Source organism: Corvus moneduloides, chromosome 26 (genome assembly GCF_009650955.1).
Source record: "Corvus moneduloides isolate bCorMon1 chromosome 26, bCorMon1.pri, whole genome shotgun sequence".
Taxonomy (NCBI): domain Eukaryota; kingdom Metazoa; phylum Chordata; class Aves; order Passeriformes; family Corvidae; genus Corvus; species Corvus moneduloides.
In genome coordinates this window covers 2,580,750-2,597,220 of record NC_045501.1, presented here as the reverse complement: position 1 = coordinate 2,597,220, position 16,471 = coordinate 2,580,750, and the positions used below count along the sequence as shown (strand labels likewise).

At 43.7% G+C, this 16,471-nt stretch overlaps 1 protein-coding gene across 3 annotated transcripts; it reads left to right on the top strand.

Annotated features, from left to right (window-relative positions):
• Positions 1 to 24: 24 nt before the first annotated feature.
• SMARCE1 (SWI/SNF related, matrix associated, actin dependent regulator of chromatin, subfamily e, member 1) lies at positions 25 to 15,618 on the top strand. Of its 3 annotated transcripts, XM_032091755.1 has the most exons (11): positions 32 to 104; positions 864 to 914; positions 1,420 to 1,463; positions 4,365 to 4,469; positions 6,716 to 6,796; positions 7,898 to 8,029; positions 9,551 to 9,722; positions 11,353 to 11,525; positions 12,545 to 12,646; positions 13,150 to 13,360; positions 14,065 to 15,618. In XM_032091755.1, the coding sequence occupies exons 2-11, from the start codon at positions 908 to 910 to the stop codon at positions 14,274 to 14,276; spliced, it is 1,239 nt and encodes a 412-aa protein (XP_031947646.1). In that variant the 5' UTR covers positions 32 to 104; positions 864 to 907; the 3' UTR covers positions 14,277 to 15,618. The 3 variants fall into 3 exon arrangements, with proteins under 3 accessions (XP_031947649.1, XP_031947648.1, XP_031947646.1); XM_032091758.1 differs by lacking the exon at positions 7,898 to 8,029 and having other exon boundaries at positions 25 to 104; XM_032091757.1 differs by lacking the exon at positions 4,365 to 4,469 and having other exon boundaries at positions 31 to 104.
• The last annotated feature ends 853 nt before the right edge of the window (positions 15,619 to 16,471 follow it).

The following is a 16,471-nucleotide window of genomic DNA, read 5'->3' as shown; positions in this document are numbered from 1 at the left end:
GGTGGGCCGGGGGCGATGTGTCGAAAGTGCGGAGCGGAGTGCGCAGGCGCCCGCGCCGCCGCCCCGGCCCGTGGGAACAAAGGGAGCGCGGCCGCGCCGAGCGGGTGAGTGTGAGGGGCTCGGCGGGTCTGGCCGGGGGGCTCGGGACGGCCCCGGTCCTGCACCGCAATCGCTGCGGGGCTCGGGAGGGCCCTCGGGCCCGGGGAGGGAGCGCTGGGGCCGAGGGACCCCCCCTCTCCCCGCCGGTGGCCGCCTTGGGCCCGCTCAGGCTCCACTCGATCTCCCCGAGCCAGCCCCGTGTGCGAGCCCCGGAGCACGTCGTTAGTAGGGATTCTAAAGGCGGTTGCAGCCGCCGTGGCGTTATTTGAAGAGAAAGGCCGAAAAAACACTTCGTTACAGCGTTGTTTGACGCATTCCTGGTTTCGGTGCTAAAAGGTTAAGCATTGCCTGTGAGACCGCAGCTGCCGGGCTCGGTGATTGTTGTATGTACCCTGTAAAGGAGAGACACATCATTTGGTCATTTATGTATGCATACCAGATTTCTGAAACAGTGAGTGTAAAATAATGGGCTATGTTCTTTTTATTCCGTAAGGGGCAAAATATATTTACTTAGATCCTTCAGTATGAAAGTGACCTAAACCTGTGTGCTCTTGCACAGCTATTTAAGGCCAGGTTCCTTGGAAAGTCCATTCGTTTTGCAAAGAGATAACGCCTTGGTTTCTGAAAATTCTTTTGTCTGTATTCCAAAACTGACAAACTTTGATGATCACTGGTATCGATAACAATTGAAGCTTCAACGTTTGGGGGGGGGGAGGGGGGCAAAGGCACAACATTTACTAGCGTGATCTTCTTTTGTCTTGCAGAAGTAAAAATATAATGTCAGGTGGCTGAAAATTTGACTATCAAAATGTCAAGTAAGTTTTTTTTTTTAAAGGTTTTTTTTTGTTTAACTTGATGTTTTAAAGATCTGTTTCTGCAGAACCTGTTTGTGAGATAATGCCATTATTCCTGGCATTAAAAGAAATTGTAGGAAGTGCAGTGACAACTCTTGGCCTTACATCCTGCTGTGGCTGATTCCTAGCATATTGTTCTCATAGGAAATCCAGATATCACAGCTTCTAAATCCTGTTTGACTGCATTTATGCTTTCCCTCCATGTAATTGGTGTGCATATTAATGAATTTCATATTCTCCAGTTTTCTGCTTGAATAAAAGTCTGGGACTAGAGCAATGGGGGGGCTTCAATTTTTCTTTCGCTTGTGTTGCTTTTTGCTCTTCAGTGGCAAAATATAAAGTCTTTCACAGTAGAATTTGTTTGTTTTTATAAATTCCTTTAAAAATGTTGTTCACAGCAGATGCCTTAAGAATTCGTTCAGATTTTCAAGAAAAAAAAAATGTGCTTACATTTCTATCTTAACAGAAAGGCCATCCTATGCCCCACCTCCTACCCCAGCTCCTGCAACCGTAAGTATAGCGATTTTTCTCATTAACACAGAGCCTTTAGTAACCTCCCAGAAAAGTAATTATGGAGTTGCATCACCTTCCTGTATGGGAAACACGATACTAATTAATGTGATATGAATTGTTTAAATTAATATCATTCTTTTTTGAGAAGTTTGGGAAAGAAAAGCTGAATAAATTTGTTTTGCCTTCAAGGCTGGGATCTTGCAAACACTGAATTTTCTGTGAGCAGTCGCTCGTCTCAAATGACTTACAGTGGGTTGCAGCAGTACTGGAATAGTTAAGAAGCAACTGATATATTTGATGGTAAAACATCCTACTCAGCCTGTGCCCAAATCACGGGCAGACATTGCGTTTTTCCACATTCCTGTTGTACTGAGCTGCTTTTCAGTGGAACGTAGGATTATGAAACATCCTGTTACATTGGCTCACAACAATGAAACTCTCCTGATGCCAGTCTTGCATTCCTTGAAATCACTGGTATTTTGGAGTCTAGGGCCTAGGAAATATTTCACTTTCTAGTAAAGTGGTGTGGCATGACACTGAGGAAAACATGAACAGGAGCTTTGAATCCTGTCCAGTGACATTCCTGGATGTACAAAGGTGCTGCAGTAACAGTGTGCTGTGGGCAGAGAACTGTTTCAAAGCAAATGCACCTCTTTGGTCACATTTCTGAATAGTTTGGATTTCAGGACAAATCCTTTGTACAGAAGAATGAGCAAAGATGCTATAATGAATTTTTTTACCAAAGTAAATTGGAAAACTATTACCCAGTAGTATGTCTCTGATTTCTGCAGGATGGGAGTTAGAAGGAATGTGATCCTTCAAATTTATTGTGCCATACTTTACAGGAAAAGGCTTGAAAATTATATAATGCATAAATACAAGTTACGTTTTTGTAAGTTTACATAAATAAAACTTGATTTGTATAGTTTGCTCAGAGTTTTCATTTTGCACACAGCGAAATAGATCTATGGCAGTGTTAGAAGGAACATGATGGATCCACTCTGACCACTGGATTCCTGCATCAAGAGTTGTGCATACACGTGTGATTCCTTTGGGATGTAGCATGGATGCAGTTTTTTAATGGTTTACGTTGATGTGGTGGTGCAGTCCTTCAGAAGGATACATGAAGCACATGTCAGAACTGCAACCAGTGATGTGCATTGCCTGTCTTACAAGCATCTTTTTTTTTATTATTTTGTATTACATTTTATACAGTTCTTCAGATGATGGTCTGTGCTCTGTTAATGCAAGTCACAAAGTAGCCAAATAACCTTGCTTGTTCTTCCACAGCCAGTTCCAGGTGCTGCAGTCAACAAAATCCCAGTAATTCTCATAACTGCAGTAATGTAGATGAAATAAAAGTTCTCCATGTGATGCAAGGTAGTTCCCTGGTAACATTTAAATCCTGTCTTGCAGAAATAAAGAATTAAGCAGACGGAGATTACAATTGTCACCTGGTTTTATTGAAGAGGTGTAGTTCAACATATTCAAAACCTGTTGTTATGGTAATACGAAAAACTGTAGTAAAACGGTGTCTTATGAAGTAGTGAATGTGTATGTCATGAGCCCAGGCATACAGATGAGCACATCAGCTGCTGTCACTGAGTTAAAAAGCTTGGCAATAAAATCTGTATTGAAGACTGACTGTTAAAGGATAATTTTCCTCTGCACTTGTATATTTAGAAATAAACTCCTGCAGTGTGTCTGCATTGACCTGAAACCTTCATAGTTACTGTAGTCAGCTCCTAGAACACTTCTGTTCAGTGTTCGTATGTGTCATACTTTGGTTCTTAGAGTCCTGAACCTATTTGTCAAATTTTTATAACTGTAATCTGGAACAGGTCCAGTCAGCAAACTTCTGTGAAGGACTCTTGAAGTGTTTATTAGGGCTGCTGGAGAGTGGGACACCGGGGGAATGACACCTAAAATGTCCAGAAACACTCCAGGCTCTTGTGAATCCTAATGGAATCATAGAACCACCAGTCAGGACTTAATCACAATTATCATTAAATAGTTGATCTATTTTTCCAACAAAATCCAATTGGTAGAGGGGGGATAACGGGAAAAAGAAATGTATTTGAGGAGGGGAGTACAGGGAACCTGGTGAAACTTGAGTGTCCATAGATAAGTGAAAAGGGAATGTAAAGAAACGAGATTTTTTTCTGTGTGACTGAGGTGAGAACAAATCAATCCACTTTCATGAATGAAGATGTATTGATTAACTTCTGAATTGTCTTGGATTTGGTGATCTGTTCAAACTACTTTAAAGTTTTTAACTTACAGGTTTTACTACAGATGTAGAGTCCCTCAGCTCTGTCAGTCTACAGCCTGCCTTATAACAGAGGGATGTCTCTGGAAATTGTCTTCAGCCACTGGCGGTGGAGCACAAATGGTGCTTTGAGAGATTTCCTCCCCTGGCCCCATTTGTTGGGAAGGCAGAATGCTGGGAAGAAAAGCAGGCAGGGATTTTCATTGGTGTAATGAATATGGGTACTGGGGATTTCTGCCCCACCACCGGGTGCTGTGCTGCCCTGTAACTTTCACTCTTTGGGGACAAGAGTCTTCTGAATTCCTTGGTGGCTTATGTTGGAAAACTTTATTAGCCATGAGCTGAATTTACAGAATACTTGTTTAAATGAGTTACACATTTAATAGAAATAAAATCACCAGTTTCAGGCAGAAATTTGTAGTGACACATTTACTTAAAAGTCCTGTTTCCTTACTAGGTTTATACTGGAGTAAGTTGTGTGTGTTGGGAAGACACCAACTGCTACACCTCATTGCTTGTTTGAATTCTGGTTGCTTTTGCATGCCATATTGCAGTTCATTTTCATTTCTGTGTTTTCCTCGTTTGAGCTCATTTCTCATTCGTGTTTTTGTCTCATTTGTTTCCATCAGCAAATGCCCAGCACCCCAGGGTTTGTGGGATACAATCCATACAGCCATCTGGCCTACAACAACTACAGGCTGGGAGGGAACCCGGGCACCAACAGCCGGGTCACGGTAGGAGAATCAACTATTACATCCTCCGGCAAACACCAGGAACTGACCAGAAATGGCTTTAGGGTTAGGTTCTTCGGAGTCTTGGCTGCTGCCACTTCTTTATAAAAAAAAAACCAAAACCAACTTCTGATTCTTACTCCTCACCCTCCCCCCCTTCCCCTTCACTCTGAAACCTTTTGCAGGAAAATGGGCTTTTACTCAGCAGGGAAAACTGGTAATGGTATATGATGCAGACGTCCAAAAAGACACTTTGTGGTCTTCAGTGACCACTGCATGCATAGGAAAAAGTTCTGTAGCTGGGTATGAATTTTTGGAGGGAGGGAACTGCTCTTTTTGCTGATTGGCACAAAAATAAGGAAGAACATTTTGCAAACTGGAGATCGTTGATAGTCGTTTCATCATCCTGTTGAGCCATGTGAGAGGTACTGGCCTTTATTTTTCTTTCTGGTCGTAGTCTGGTAATAACTGCACAGTCCCAAGTTCAGTCATTATTTTTTCAACAAAAACGTGATGATGATAAAAAAATAGAATCCTTTTAGCTCGTATATATGTCATTGTGTGGGAAATGGATGTTACATTCATTTTTCATGGTGTAAACAAAGTGAGATAGAGACAAGTGATGAGGTAGGTGACAGTTTCTTTCAAATATGAATCAAGTCCTGAGCATTGTATGCAGTTAGGAAACAAAAATAGGCAGTGGAAATGTAACACTTTCATAACACAACAGAAATAGAGTAAATCCCTGGTATTTTCTTAAATATCTCACAACTTTAAGGTTTTTCCATGTAAAACTTTGTACCTCAAAAATTCTGATCAGTTTGGAAGGTGATACAAAGGTTTCTCAAGGACGAAATACATGGTGCTTTTAAAGAAGTGAACTCTTTTTATGCCTCTTATTTAAACCTTTCAAACTTCATATATGAAGTTCATCCAATACCTTAAAGCATTTACAGAAAGGACCTTCCCCTACAAGCTGGAATTGACTGTCCGAATGGATACTTTCCTTATACAAGACTAAGTCAGGTTTTGTCTGAGAATTTCATTGTTTCTGTATGTCACAAGCATACACAGCCTGCTCTGCCATGCATATCCCAGTATATGGATGGTGTCTTTAAATCCCTCTTAATTTAAAAGCATTAAACAGTTTCCGTTAATGTTTTTCCAACCCATCTGTATGTGTATCTATGTATACATTTTGGTAATGCATATACCTCATGCACATTATTTATACACAGTTCTGTATGCATTGTTCATAGAGCTCCATAAATTCAGCAGAAAAAACTATCAGGAGGAAAACCGAGTATTTAATGTGAGCCTTCTGGGCTACACCCAACTATTGATCTACAGGCCACAGCCCTGAAAGATCTTGAACTTGCTTTATATTTTCATGCAAATACTCAAACTTAATAGAACTCCTGGCATGTGGAAGTGCTGGAAGAGTGGACGGTTTCAGACCCTGCAGTTGACAGGAGCTGTGATGTAATTGCACTGTTTTAGGAGCAAACCCTGGTCAGGTGTTTTGTGGGTTGAGGGGACATGAGGGGAGGCAGCAGCTTTCCAGCAGCAGCATTAGAGCTCAGTGGCCTTTTGTGTGGTGCCAGCACTGTGTCTGGCAGCATAAAGCCAAAGGAAGACAGAGCACAGGAGCATGTTCCAGGCTTGCTTGGGACAATTCATTACAGCTTGGCTACAAGTAGAGCACATATTTACTTTTTAGCTGCATAGGGTTGTTTTCTTTCCATAAAGAGTCTGTTAATTGGCTCCAAATTACCACTGACAAATTTTGCAGACAAGTAATTGTGAACATTATTTGATAATGTCTCTAACTTAATGGTTTAAAACTTTCTTCATATCTTTTTTCACCTGTACAGTAGCCACATTAAATTTGTCAAAACAGATGAAATAAATTAGTCATCAGAAGTGAGAAAAAACAACCTGCTGGGATTGGTGTTTCCATGTCAGTTCCTAAGCTGTGTAGTTCAGTTTTAAGAACATGGAGCCCTTTTAAGGATTTATCTAGTTACTGCTCTGTAAACTTACAGAGAAAAGGACAAACTTACATTGGGAATTATTCCTGTGAGGACCAGCTCTAGTTAGTGCTTGTTCACTTACAGACTGGGTAATTTTTTTGATGTTGCTTGCTTCTCTTGGTGGGGGTGTGTGAATGCACAAGAATGAGTGTTTTCCAAAACTAGTGCGTGTCCAGCGACCCCATTAACAAATGGATTTATCCGGTTCTTTTATAGGCTTCCTCTGGTATTACCATTCCAAAGCCCCCCAAACCCCCAGACAAGCCCCTGATGCCCTACATGAGGTACAGCCGGAAGGTGGGTATTACAGTGTCCATCAGTAATAAAGTCAGTGTTCGTTTGTGCTAACAATTAATTGCTATGATCTTAGTTTCAGCTTCTAAACGTTGACTCCTAACAGCCTGCGCTCTCTTAAGGGGATGTAAAGTACAGAGTCTGCCCTGCAGAACAAAGGCAGAAGTAGTCTGGTCACACAGTTGCCAATTTCTGGGGGGAAAATTGCTAAAATGCTAATTCCTACCACTGTCTGCTGACAAGGATCCACCCCGCCACATTCAGAAGTTCCTGTGACTTACTGACAGAACTTTTTTATATAAAGGAAGTATTCCTTGCGTTTTCTGGGCTTGGTGCAGTGCTGTAGCTGGACTGAAGAGTAGCAATGAGTGGACTTTGCATGTTCTCCTTCACCACCCTAGCCTGTGGCAACGTTCGCTTCGCTATTCTGTGAACTGTTTGACAGAAAGTAGGAGAGAGACTCTTGTGGAGTCTGGAATCTGATGGGGCATGGGGAGGGCATGGCAGCCTGGCTGAAGCAGGTGAGCCAGAAGGAATTTCTTCCACTTCTGGTAAAGTATCTTTACCAGCATGTCTGTCTTAGGCCAAAAAACATCAACACACACACAAAAAAAAAAAGTCAAGTGGCACAGCAAGAAATTACACTGGCAGCTCTCCTTTTTTTTTTCCCTATAAAGTTAGAAACCTTTTTGGTGGAGTCAGAACTTGTTGGAACTCAGATTGATCAGCAAGACTGAAATATTGTGAAATGTTACATTCTGATCTGAAAAGCTCAGTCTCTTTGTCATAATCTACTGCTGGATGTGTTTACTCAGTAGCATTTTCTCCCCGAGATGCAGCGATGTGCATTTAAGAAGAGAATTGAGAGGGTTAAAGGCAATATTCCCATGAGACCAAAGCCACTCAGCAATTGCCTGGTTCAGTAGCTGGCTTCCTACTGACTTCCTGCCCCAGAAAATAGTCCAGATAGTTTAGCCAGACTCATTCCTAACTTTATCCTGTTTTTCATGGTGATTCCAGAAAGAACACTGAGATGACAATATAAAATGTTTAATTTGGAAGTATTTAGATATCATTAGTAAAGCTCCAGCTGTTTCTGTTAAGGTCTGGGACCAAGTGAAGGCGTCCAATCCTGATTTGAAGTTATGGGAAATTGGCAAGATTATTGGAGGAATGTGGCGAGATCTCACTGATGAAGAGAAGCAAGAGTATTTGAATGAATATGAAGCTGAAAAGGTAAATGGAAGAAATCTGGGATGTTTATTACAGCTGATTCTTCTAGGAACTGGTCTGAGAAGAAAAATTCATCTTCCCCATGCAGGGGTGTTTGAGGCATTCACGAGAGCCCTGTATGTAACTTAAATGGAAGTTTGTCCTGACACGTCTCTTAGATTTTTTTAAATAACTGTGCATCAACTGTGACTGGTCAGTTTTTAGACCTAATTCAAAATGAAGTATTTATAATTGAGTGTCGATTTTAACTGTTTAATGAATGGATTTGATTGTACAACATCAGTATTGAAAAGATTGTCTCAACACCAAAATCCTCTTTCAAAACTGGTGCTCTGCAACTACTGCTGTTGTCATGAACGTGTTCCTAAGAGACTTCCAGTCACGTGGGGTTTGGTTTTCCTGGTGGAACTCCACGCTGTGGCATTAGTGTTTTGTTTCTTAATAGAAAATGCTACAACTTGTAGGGGTTTTTTGTGCTTTTGTTTCGGTTTTATTGATCTTAATGACAAGAGATGACAGCTACCTCGTGTCTAGTTTGGTAAGTGTTGAGCACCTGTACGAGACTGTTCTTGTGATTCTCAGGTACCAAGGGAGAATTGTCCAGCTGATGTGTTGTGCTTACACCTGGCAGGCACCTGAGGCTGTGGATACCTGGTCAAATCTCAGCTGGTTTTATTCCAAGGCAATAGAGAAGTACTGCAAAGCTGGGTGCTCTTAGCTGAGAAAAAAAAAAAATCCAGGAATTACTGGTTTTACCTTGGTAATGATGTTTAGATTGTAAGCTCCTTGGGGCAGGGGCCAGCTGGTTTCTATTTGTGCAGTGCCAAGGCAGAAGGATTCTGGTCCTGATCATAAACAAGAGTTTTAGGTACCTTTAACAGTATCATAGATTGTAACTATTTTTCATTGGAAATACCTGAAATCACTGTACAAAATCTTAAAAGTGAGATTAAAGAAAGCAAATCAAAGGGAAGAGGTAATTTCAAAGAATGTGAAAAATAGTGCTGCTGTCCTGCTGCCAGAAGGAGACAGGAGCCTGGCTGCAGCTTTCTGTGCCATCCCAGTGCGGGGATGGGTCAAAGAATGGACAAGTCTTGAGTGATTTTGAAAAGTGGTTCATGACATACTGGCATAAGGAAAGAGAAGAAATCAGAACCACAGATTTAGTTAGAACTCCAGAGAATTACTGAGAATATTTTGTGTTTGCTAATTTCATCTTACCAGAACTTAAATGTTCTGAGGTGTTTGAATTTGAAATCTCAGAAAACAAAGCTATCATAAGACTTCCAGGTAGTAAAACTGAAAAGGACCTAAAAGACCAGCTGTGTTTTTAAAACACGAACGACTGTAGAAGAAGTTCTAATTTGTAAAAAAGAAAGACTGAGAGAATCTGGTCATTTGTCTCTCAGCCAGACAATTCAGAGCAGCTTTATCTGTGTAACCGCACTGTGAGTTACACAGCACAGTTGTGGCGAGGTGGGAATCACCCAGTGGTGCAATCAAACCGTGTTGGTCACCTTTCAGATCGAGTACAACGAGTCCATGAAGGCCTACCACAACTCCCCTGCCTACCTGGCCTACATCAACGCCAAGAGCCGCGCCGAGGCAGCGCTGGAAGAGGAGAGCCGGCAGCGGCAGTCGCGCATGGAGAAGGGGGAGCCCTACATGAGCATCCAGCCTGCAGAGGATCCTGATGGTAAGGAGTGTGTGTGCACTCCCAGTGGGACACCTTCCTGGCAGGATCGGCCATGGAGATACAGAAAACCACTCGTGTGCACCTTAGGCAGCACTTCACATGGCTTCATTTCTGCTTTGGTGCTTTAATGCCAATTTTCGTTACCGCATTTTGTTCCATACAGCTGACTTTGTTCCCAAAAGTAAGGTGGCACCTGTGGCAAAAGTTATTCCAATCCATCCTGATTAAGTGTGAAGTAATGCTTAATAGTTCAAACCAAATCAGTCTGCTTACAGCTCCATAATGGCTTTAGCACATGCTTTAGAAAAGGCTTAGATGCCTGATTTAATCCGACTTGGATGGAATGTTGTGCTTTATTACCAGAAGTGCGTAAATCTGACAGGCAGAGTTCTGGTGTCATTAAGAGCACCTGAACTTTGATTGTGTTCAGCAACTGTCATTTGAGATTGTGTAGGGAGTGAGGTGCCCTTGCTGCTGACAAGTTGATGAGAAAATTCTGAAAGTTTATTTGACTGCGAGGAAATGCACCCCACCCAGTGGGAAAAGTCAGCCTCACACACCTCATGGCTGCTTTTAAATTCATCACCAAATACTTGTTGAAACCTGAGGGTGAAAAATGTACTCAGTTACACCCTTTTTTTTCCTTCCCCCTTGTTAAAGCACACCCCTGAGATAAAGCTCATGGCAAACGGCACTTTCCCCCGTGTGAGGTAATTGCAACATTTATGTAAATACATTTCATGTTGGAATAATTGGAACCTGGGGACTTGAGATTCTGTTCTGTGCTACCTAAGCCAAGTAGACTCAGGCAGAACCAGCCGTTACCTCTTTTTTGCTTTGTTTATTCAGATACCCCCATAAGAAACTGAATATAACACTTCGAAATAAAGAAACTTTCATTACTAGTTCTCTTCTTTGGTAGTGTCTGCTGGCATGATGTTCAGCTTCTTAAGGTTTCTGTGAATAGTTGGGATAGTCATCTCCAGTAGGAATACTTAACGTAAAACAAATCAGACTTCTGGACTTTTCTACATGGCATCGTTCTGGGACATAATTCGTACTTGTTGCTTAACTGGTTTCTCTTTAGAGAAATGCACTTACTAATAAATAATCGAATACTCTTAATACATGCCTATGAATTTTCAGTGATGAGTAAACATGTCTTACTGCTTCATGCTTTCAGTCCTCGGTGTTTCAAAAGAATAAGTGGTTTTGATCTGTGCTACAAAGGTTATTTATAGAGGAGTCACTGTCCTGCTGACGTTTTGTTCTGCAAACATGATTAATCAGGAATGGGTCTTCTATTTGGTGTATTAATAGTCCCTCTTACTGTGGAAATATGGAAGGCAACAGAGTGAATAACTAGGTCAGTCCCAGTTTCAGCTGTGGGAAATGCATGTGAAATCAGCCATCGGAGCTGTGCTAGGTAAATTCTGCCCTGGCCACACTTTGTCTCCTTTTCTGATTCCCTGATGCTCTGTGTTTGTTACTGTGAACTTTGTGACGTGACAGCTACTGGTGTTAGGGCTGATATTTTGTTTTTGGTGAGTGGTAACATGGGTATGGTGTCGTTAGACTTGACACTCACTTTGTGGAATCAAAGCAGTTACCCCTTAAACTCGTGTTCCAGATTATGATGATGGGTTTTCCATGAAGCACACGGCCACAGCTCGGTTCCAGAGGAACCACCGGCTCATCAGTGAGATCCTGAGCGAGAGCGTGGTGCCCGACGTCCGCTCCGTGGTCACCACAGCCAGAATGCAAGTCCTGAAACGCCAGGTTCAGTCTTTAATGGTTCATCAGGTAAAGAGAAAGGATGCGGATGCAGCTAAAACACGGTGGTGTTGGGCTGGACTCCAAGTCTCAGATCATTTGATCACCTACATGACTGTTCTTGCTGGGTGTCAATGTTCTGTGTGCTCCAAGAGCTGATCCCTGGGATTTCTTGGGAGCTGCAGAAGGTGAGACTTCACCTTCAGTGCAGTTTTGTTTCGGAGGATCATGTTAAGCTCTGTTCTGTTCTTTGGGATATCCTAAGTGTTAGTTCCATAGTTCTTCATTATTACACACAACCCTCTGTATGCAGTGTCAGTCTGCTGATTAATAGGTACTGGTAGGGTTGTGATTTCAGGTACCTGACCACTCATCTTGTTTGTAATGATTCTTTTTTTTTTTTTTCAGTAAATTGTCCCTATTCTAACATTTTTCACTGAAAGTTAAATTCATACAAAACATATGGTGAAGTCACACCTGCACATTTTACCTAGCTTTGGGCATATGCCTGTGTTTTCCAAACACTCATGTTACCAAAAGAACCCTTTCAGCATGGTCAATGTGTGTGTGGGTGAAGCGAGACCAGAATTAGGTAGAGATTTGTTGGGGGTTTTTTAATTAGAAGATTTTGGAGGGTGGAGGGGGTGGTTGTCCTTTTTTCCTGCAAATTGTGGTCTTTGTTAATTGATGTGGAGGGTGTGTCTATACCTGCAAGCTGTGTATATACAGACCTGTGGGATACGTATGTACAGACCCGGGGGGTGCAGAGTAGGAAAGAAAATGTGCAGATTTCATGCTGGAAGCTTCACCTCAGGTACACAGTGTTTCATTTACAATATGCTTGAACTGCTGCACAGACCCATTTACTGTTCCTACTTTTCAGTATGAACTTCTGAGCTAGTGGGTATCAGAGGCAGGCAGAAGGATGTTTACATGTTAGGCCAATATTTAAAAATAAACCCATATGAAAATTTGTATGCGTAGCTGTATCTTTGCCCAGCTCTCAGGTGGCTGCACAGTGAGGTTCTTGCTGTTGGTTTCACTTCCAGCGTAAACTCGAAGCTGAGCTGCTGCAAATTGAGGAGCGTCACCAGGAAAAGAAGAGGAAGTTTTTGGAAAGCACAGAATCTTTCAACAACGAGCTTAAAAGGGTACAACTCATTTTTCTCACTTTGAGGAAGCTGCTGGTTCCACAAGTGCTTCAGTTCTCTGTTCAGTTCTGAGCAATTGCCCAGCTGCTGGGGCAGTGCCCTGGTGTGGGTGGTACAAAGTGCAGGATGATTTCCTGCTCCTTCAGTGACCTTTAGTGGGGACATTGGAGTGCCTCCAGGCTGGGCTGGGTGAGTTCACTCAGAGCAGCTGGAGGAAGGTGGTCTGAAGCCACTGTGGAGGTCACACTGCTCTCCTTGGCTGCATTCAAATAACAAGTTCTGTGTTGTTTATTTATTCCCTCTCCCCTTTTTTTTTTTTGTAGTATGCCTGTATCTCCCTCCCTAGTTACTTTTAATATAAACTTTGTAAAATCAAAAGGACTGTGCTGCGTGTAGAAATAATGAACTCATTGGGGTTTACCGATGGTTTATTTCTCAGGGTAACTGAAGTAGTAAAAGAGCTAAAGAGCTTTCCTTTGTTTTGTTTTGTTTTTAATTGCTAGTTGTGCAGTTTGAAAGTGGAAGTGGATATGGAAAAAATTGCAGCTGAAATTGCTCAAGCTGAGGAGCAGGCTCGCAAGAGACAGGAGGAAAGGGAAAAGGAAGCAGCTGAGCAAGCTGAGCGCAGTCAGAACAGCCTGGCAGCTGAGGAGGAGCAGGCAGCCAGCAAGGGGGAGGAGAAGAAGGAAGAGGAGAGCACTCCAATGGAGACAGGTAACTGCATCTGAACATCTGCTGCAGAATCTCCAAGGATCAGTATTAAAGCGTCTCTGAGGAGAACAGTTCACTGCATCTTGGTGAACACAGGCATTTGCTTTCTTCTCATTAAATTACTCATTTTTAAAAGAGGAGAGGATAGGATCCAACAGAGGCCCATGTCATGCTTTGTGTGTGATGTACCCAGGGGAAAAAAATTCTAAACCCAAAGTTAGACTTCAGTTAACTGTGTTTCCTTGTCCCAGTGTCTGTGTCCAGCCAGGATGATGCAACAGCACTGTTTCCTATGCTGCTGTCAGGCAGATTTTCCAGCTGCTTTGTGCTTGGAACAGCAGCAGTAAGAAATGTTGCTGGATTCAGGAGTCTCTGTGTCACTGCTGCAACAACAGGAGCGTTAGGAAAGAGGGATCAAGGAGTTTGAGTTCCAGTGCTTCTGCTTTAACAAGGCGCATGGCTTTCTTATGGCTGGAATCCTGAGGGCAGGCAGCTGTGGCTGACATCAGGATGCTGTGGCAAGACCACATGCATCCTCAGCATTGAGAGATCCCTGAGCTGTGCCTGTCCCTGCACGTTCTAAGTGACAGAAGTAGCTGCTATGGAATACTCAGATTTATTACAGCTTCTGTTGTTTCCTAAATCCTAATTGCACAATCTAAATAAATATTGCCATGTAAATGACACTGAGAAATATGTTATTCCAGAAGAGCCTCACCCGGAAGAGAGCACGGAGAACCAGCAGAACGGTGAAGAAGGAACCTCCACCCCAGAGGACAAGGAGAGTGGGCAGGAAGGGGTGGACAGCACGGCCGAGGAGGGAACCAGCGACAGCAACACCGGCTCAGAGAGCAACAGCGCGACCGTGGAGGAGCCGCCCGCAGACCCCATTGCTGAGGAGGGTGACAAGAAAGAATAATCACTGACTCAGTTCCTGTGTCTCTGTAATGAAGTACTGTTTGATTTCAGAACGTGCTCTGCGGCTGTTGTACCTTCCCTGCCTCTGTCACTCGTCTCCAAAGGATACTGGGGCTTAATGACATGTCAGGTTATCAGCGTAGCAATGTGAAGGGGCCTGTAGAGGCACAGGGTGTCCTGCAGCAGGCAGAAAAGGAACCTCACGTATCTAAACTCGGCTGTTAACAGTGTGGAGAAGTGCTTATATCACTTGGAATTCTTCCCTAGAAAGACACCACTGCTTTTGGTTTCTGTATGAGAAATCAGGCCTTCTCCCTTTCTTCTGGTGCCATGGACACAGTGGCAGTTTTCCCCAAAGGCTCTTCCGGCCCCTTTGTGGCAGCAGTGAGGTGCAGGCATCTCGCCTGTGCTGCAGTCTTGGCCTGACTGCATGAGGGACCTGCTCCTGGCAGTGGCACTGGATTTCTGGAGAGGTTGGAATGTGGCTGAGGCATTCAGAGCTGATCTCAGCATGGAGCGAAGAAGACCTGATGCCTGCCCAGGGTGTCACCTGGAGCCTCTCCTTACCTAACAACCCCAAAAGTCCCCTGTGTCCCACCACTGCTGCACTCCATGCCAGAAGAGCAAGTTCTGCTCTAGATGCTCCAGTCTGTCCTTTTAAAGAAAGCTCTCAGTCCTCTGGAGCAGCTCCAGAGTGAGGCTGAAAGTCTGGGGTTTAGGGGTTTTTAGTATAACTTGTTTTTCTAGAGTAGCTGCTCTGCAGTGATGGAAACTTGCTCATGCTCTGTGTGTGGCATGTCAGGAGATCCAGTTCCAAAGAGCTCAGTGTAGTCTTGCAGGAAATGACACATCTTGAGGGATTTTTTTCTGTGGTGCAGGATTCTGTTGAACAAGCCTTTGCTTTTCTTTACCAATTAACTCCTTTATTTGCTACCAAGAGACCCTGGTGTGGCCTCAGCCAGAGACCTGGCACAGAAGAGAGCAGGAAAGCGTTTAAACACGCACATGTTCTCTGAGCAGACAGTCACTGATATGGCACAAATGGTAAAAAATAGTAGTTTTGCTTGTCATGAGCGTTCAGAACCTCTGGGGACTCTATAAATGTACTGAAAAGGCCACAGTTTGCCCTATATAAGCAAAAGCCCTAAAAAAAATTAAACTGAATTGCAGCAACAGCCACGGGCCACTTCTTGGATTTACAACTGAGAGAACACATGATGTTTCAATGAACCAATGTGTTTTTGCAGAGCAGTGGGTCTATCAGGTGGTGTTTTTTAAATCCTTTTTTTTTAAAATGGTCTAAAAATAATAAAATCCAACATGTTTGGTTTTTTTTAAACTCACAGTGGTCTGTTCTTGTCTTCTAAGGTAATGCCGTTGTTTGGTTCAGAGCTTTCATCAGCTGTTCTCTACCTCAAGCCAGAGGAAAATAAACACACAGGATTTGATTTCTTACACGGTACCAGCTGCTGGCTGGACTGGAGCACCCCCTCCCTGCCCCCACCCCACAGGGCCCAGGTGAGGCTCCACACCTGAGGTGCTGCAAACCCTTGTTGTGCAACAGCTTTTATCTGCAGCAGCCCTGGGTTCTGTAGGCTGGGGGTGCTTTTCATCTGCTCCAGATTCTCAAGGTGAATGTAAATAACTAATTATTGGCAAAGACGGGTGTGTGCAGTTCAGGGTGTGTACCTGAGGGAGTAGGTGTCGTCTTCACAGATGAAATAACTTGTCCAAGCACATGAGAACCTGAACAAATGCCTGTGGGCAGCGTTGGAGCACTGACCAGCTCCATGGTGCCTGGCAGAGATGCCCACAAGGGACAGGAGCATCAGGGACCCAGCACAGGAGAGGGACTGGCCTCAGGAGAAACCTGGCTCCTGCAGCAGCCCTTCCTCAGAGCAATCTGGAGCTCCCGATGGGCGCCATGCCCTCCTACAGGTCCTCAGTGGGATGTTCTTGATGGACCCTGTGCCCACCTGCAGGTCCCCAGCAGGGCCAGGAACCCTTTCTCCCACGAGGAAGAGCCCTCATGCTTTGCTGCTGGTCTCGCTGGAGCTGCTCTGCTTCCTGGGTGCCCTGTTTGGCAGGCGGTGGGTGCAGGCTGGAGATCTGGGGTGCAGAGAGCTGGCAGTTCCTCACACCCCCAGGGGCCTGAAGCAAAGAGGCAAATCCAAGCCTTGCATCGTGCGAGGGAGT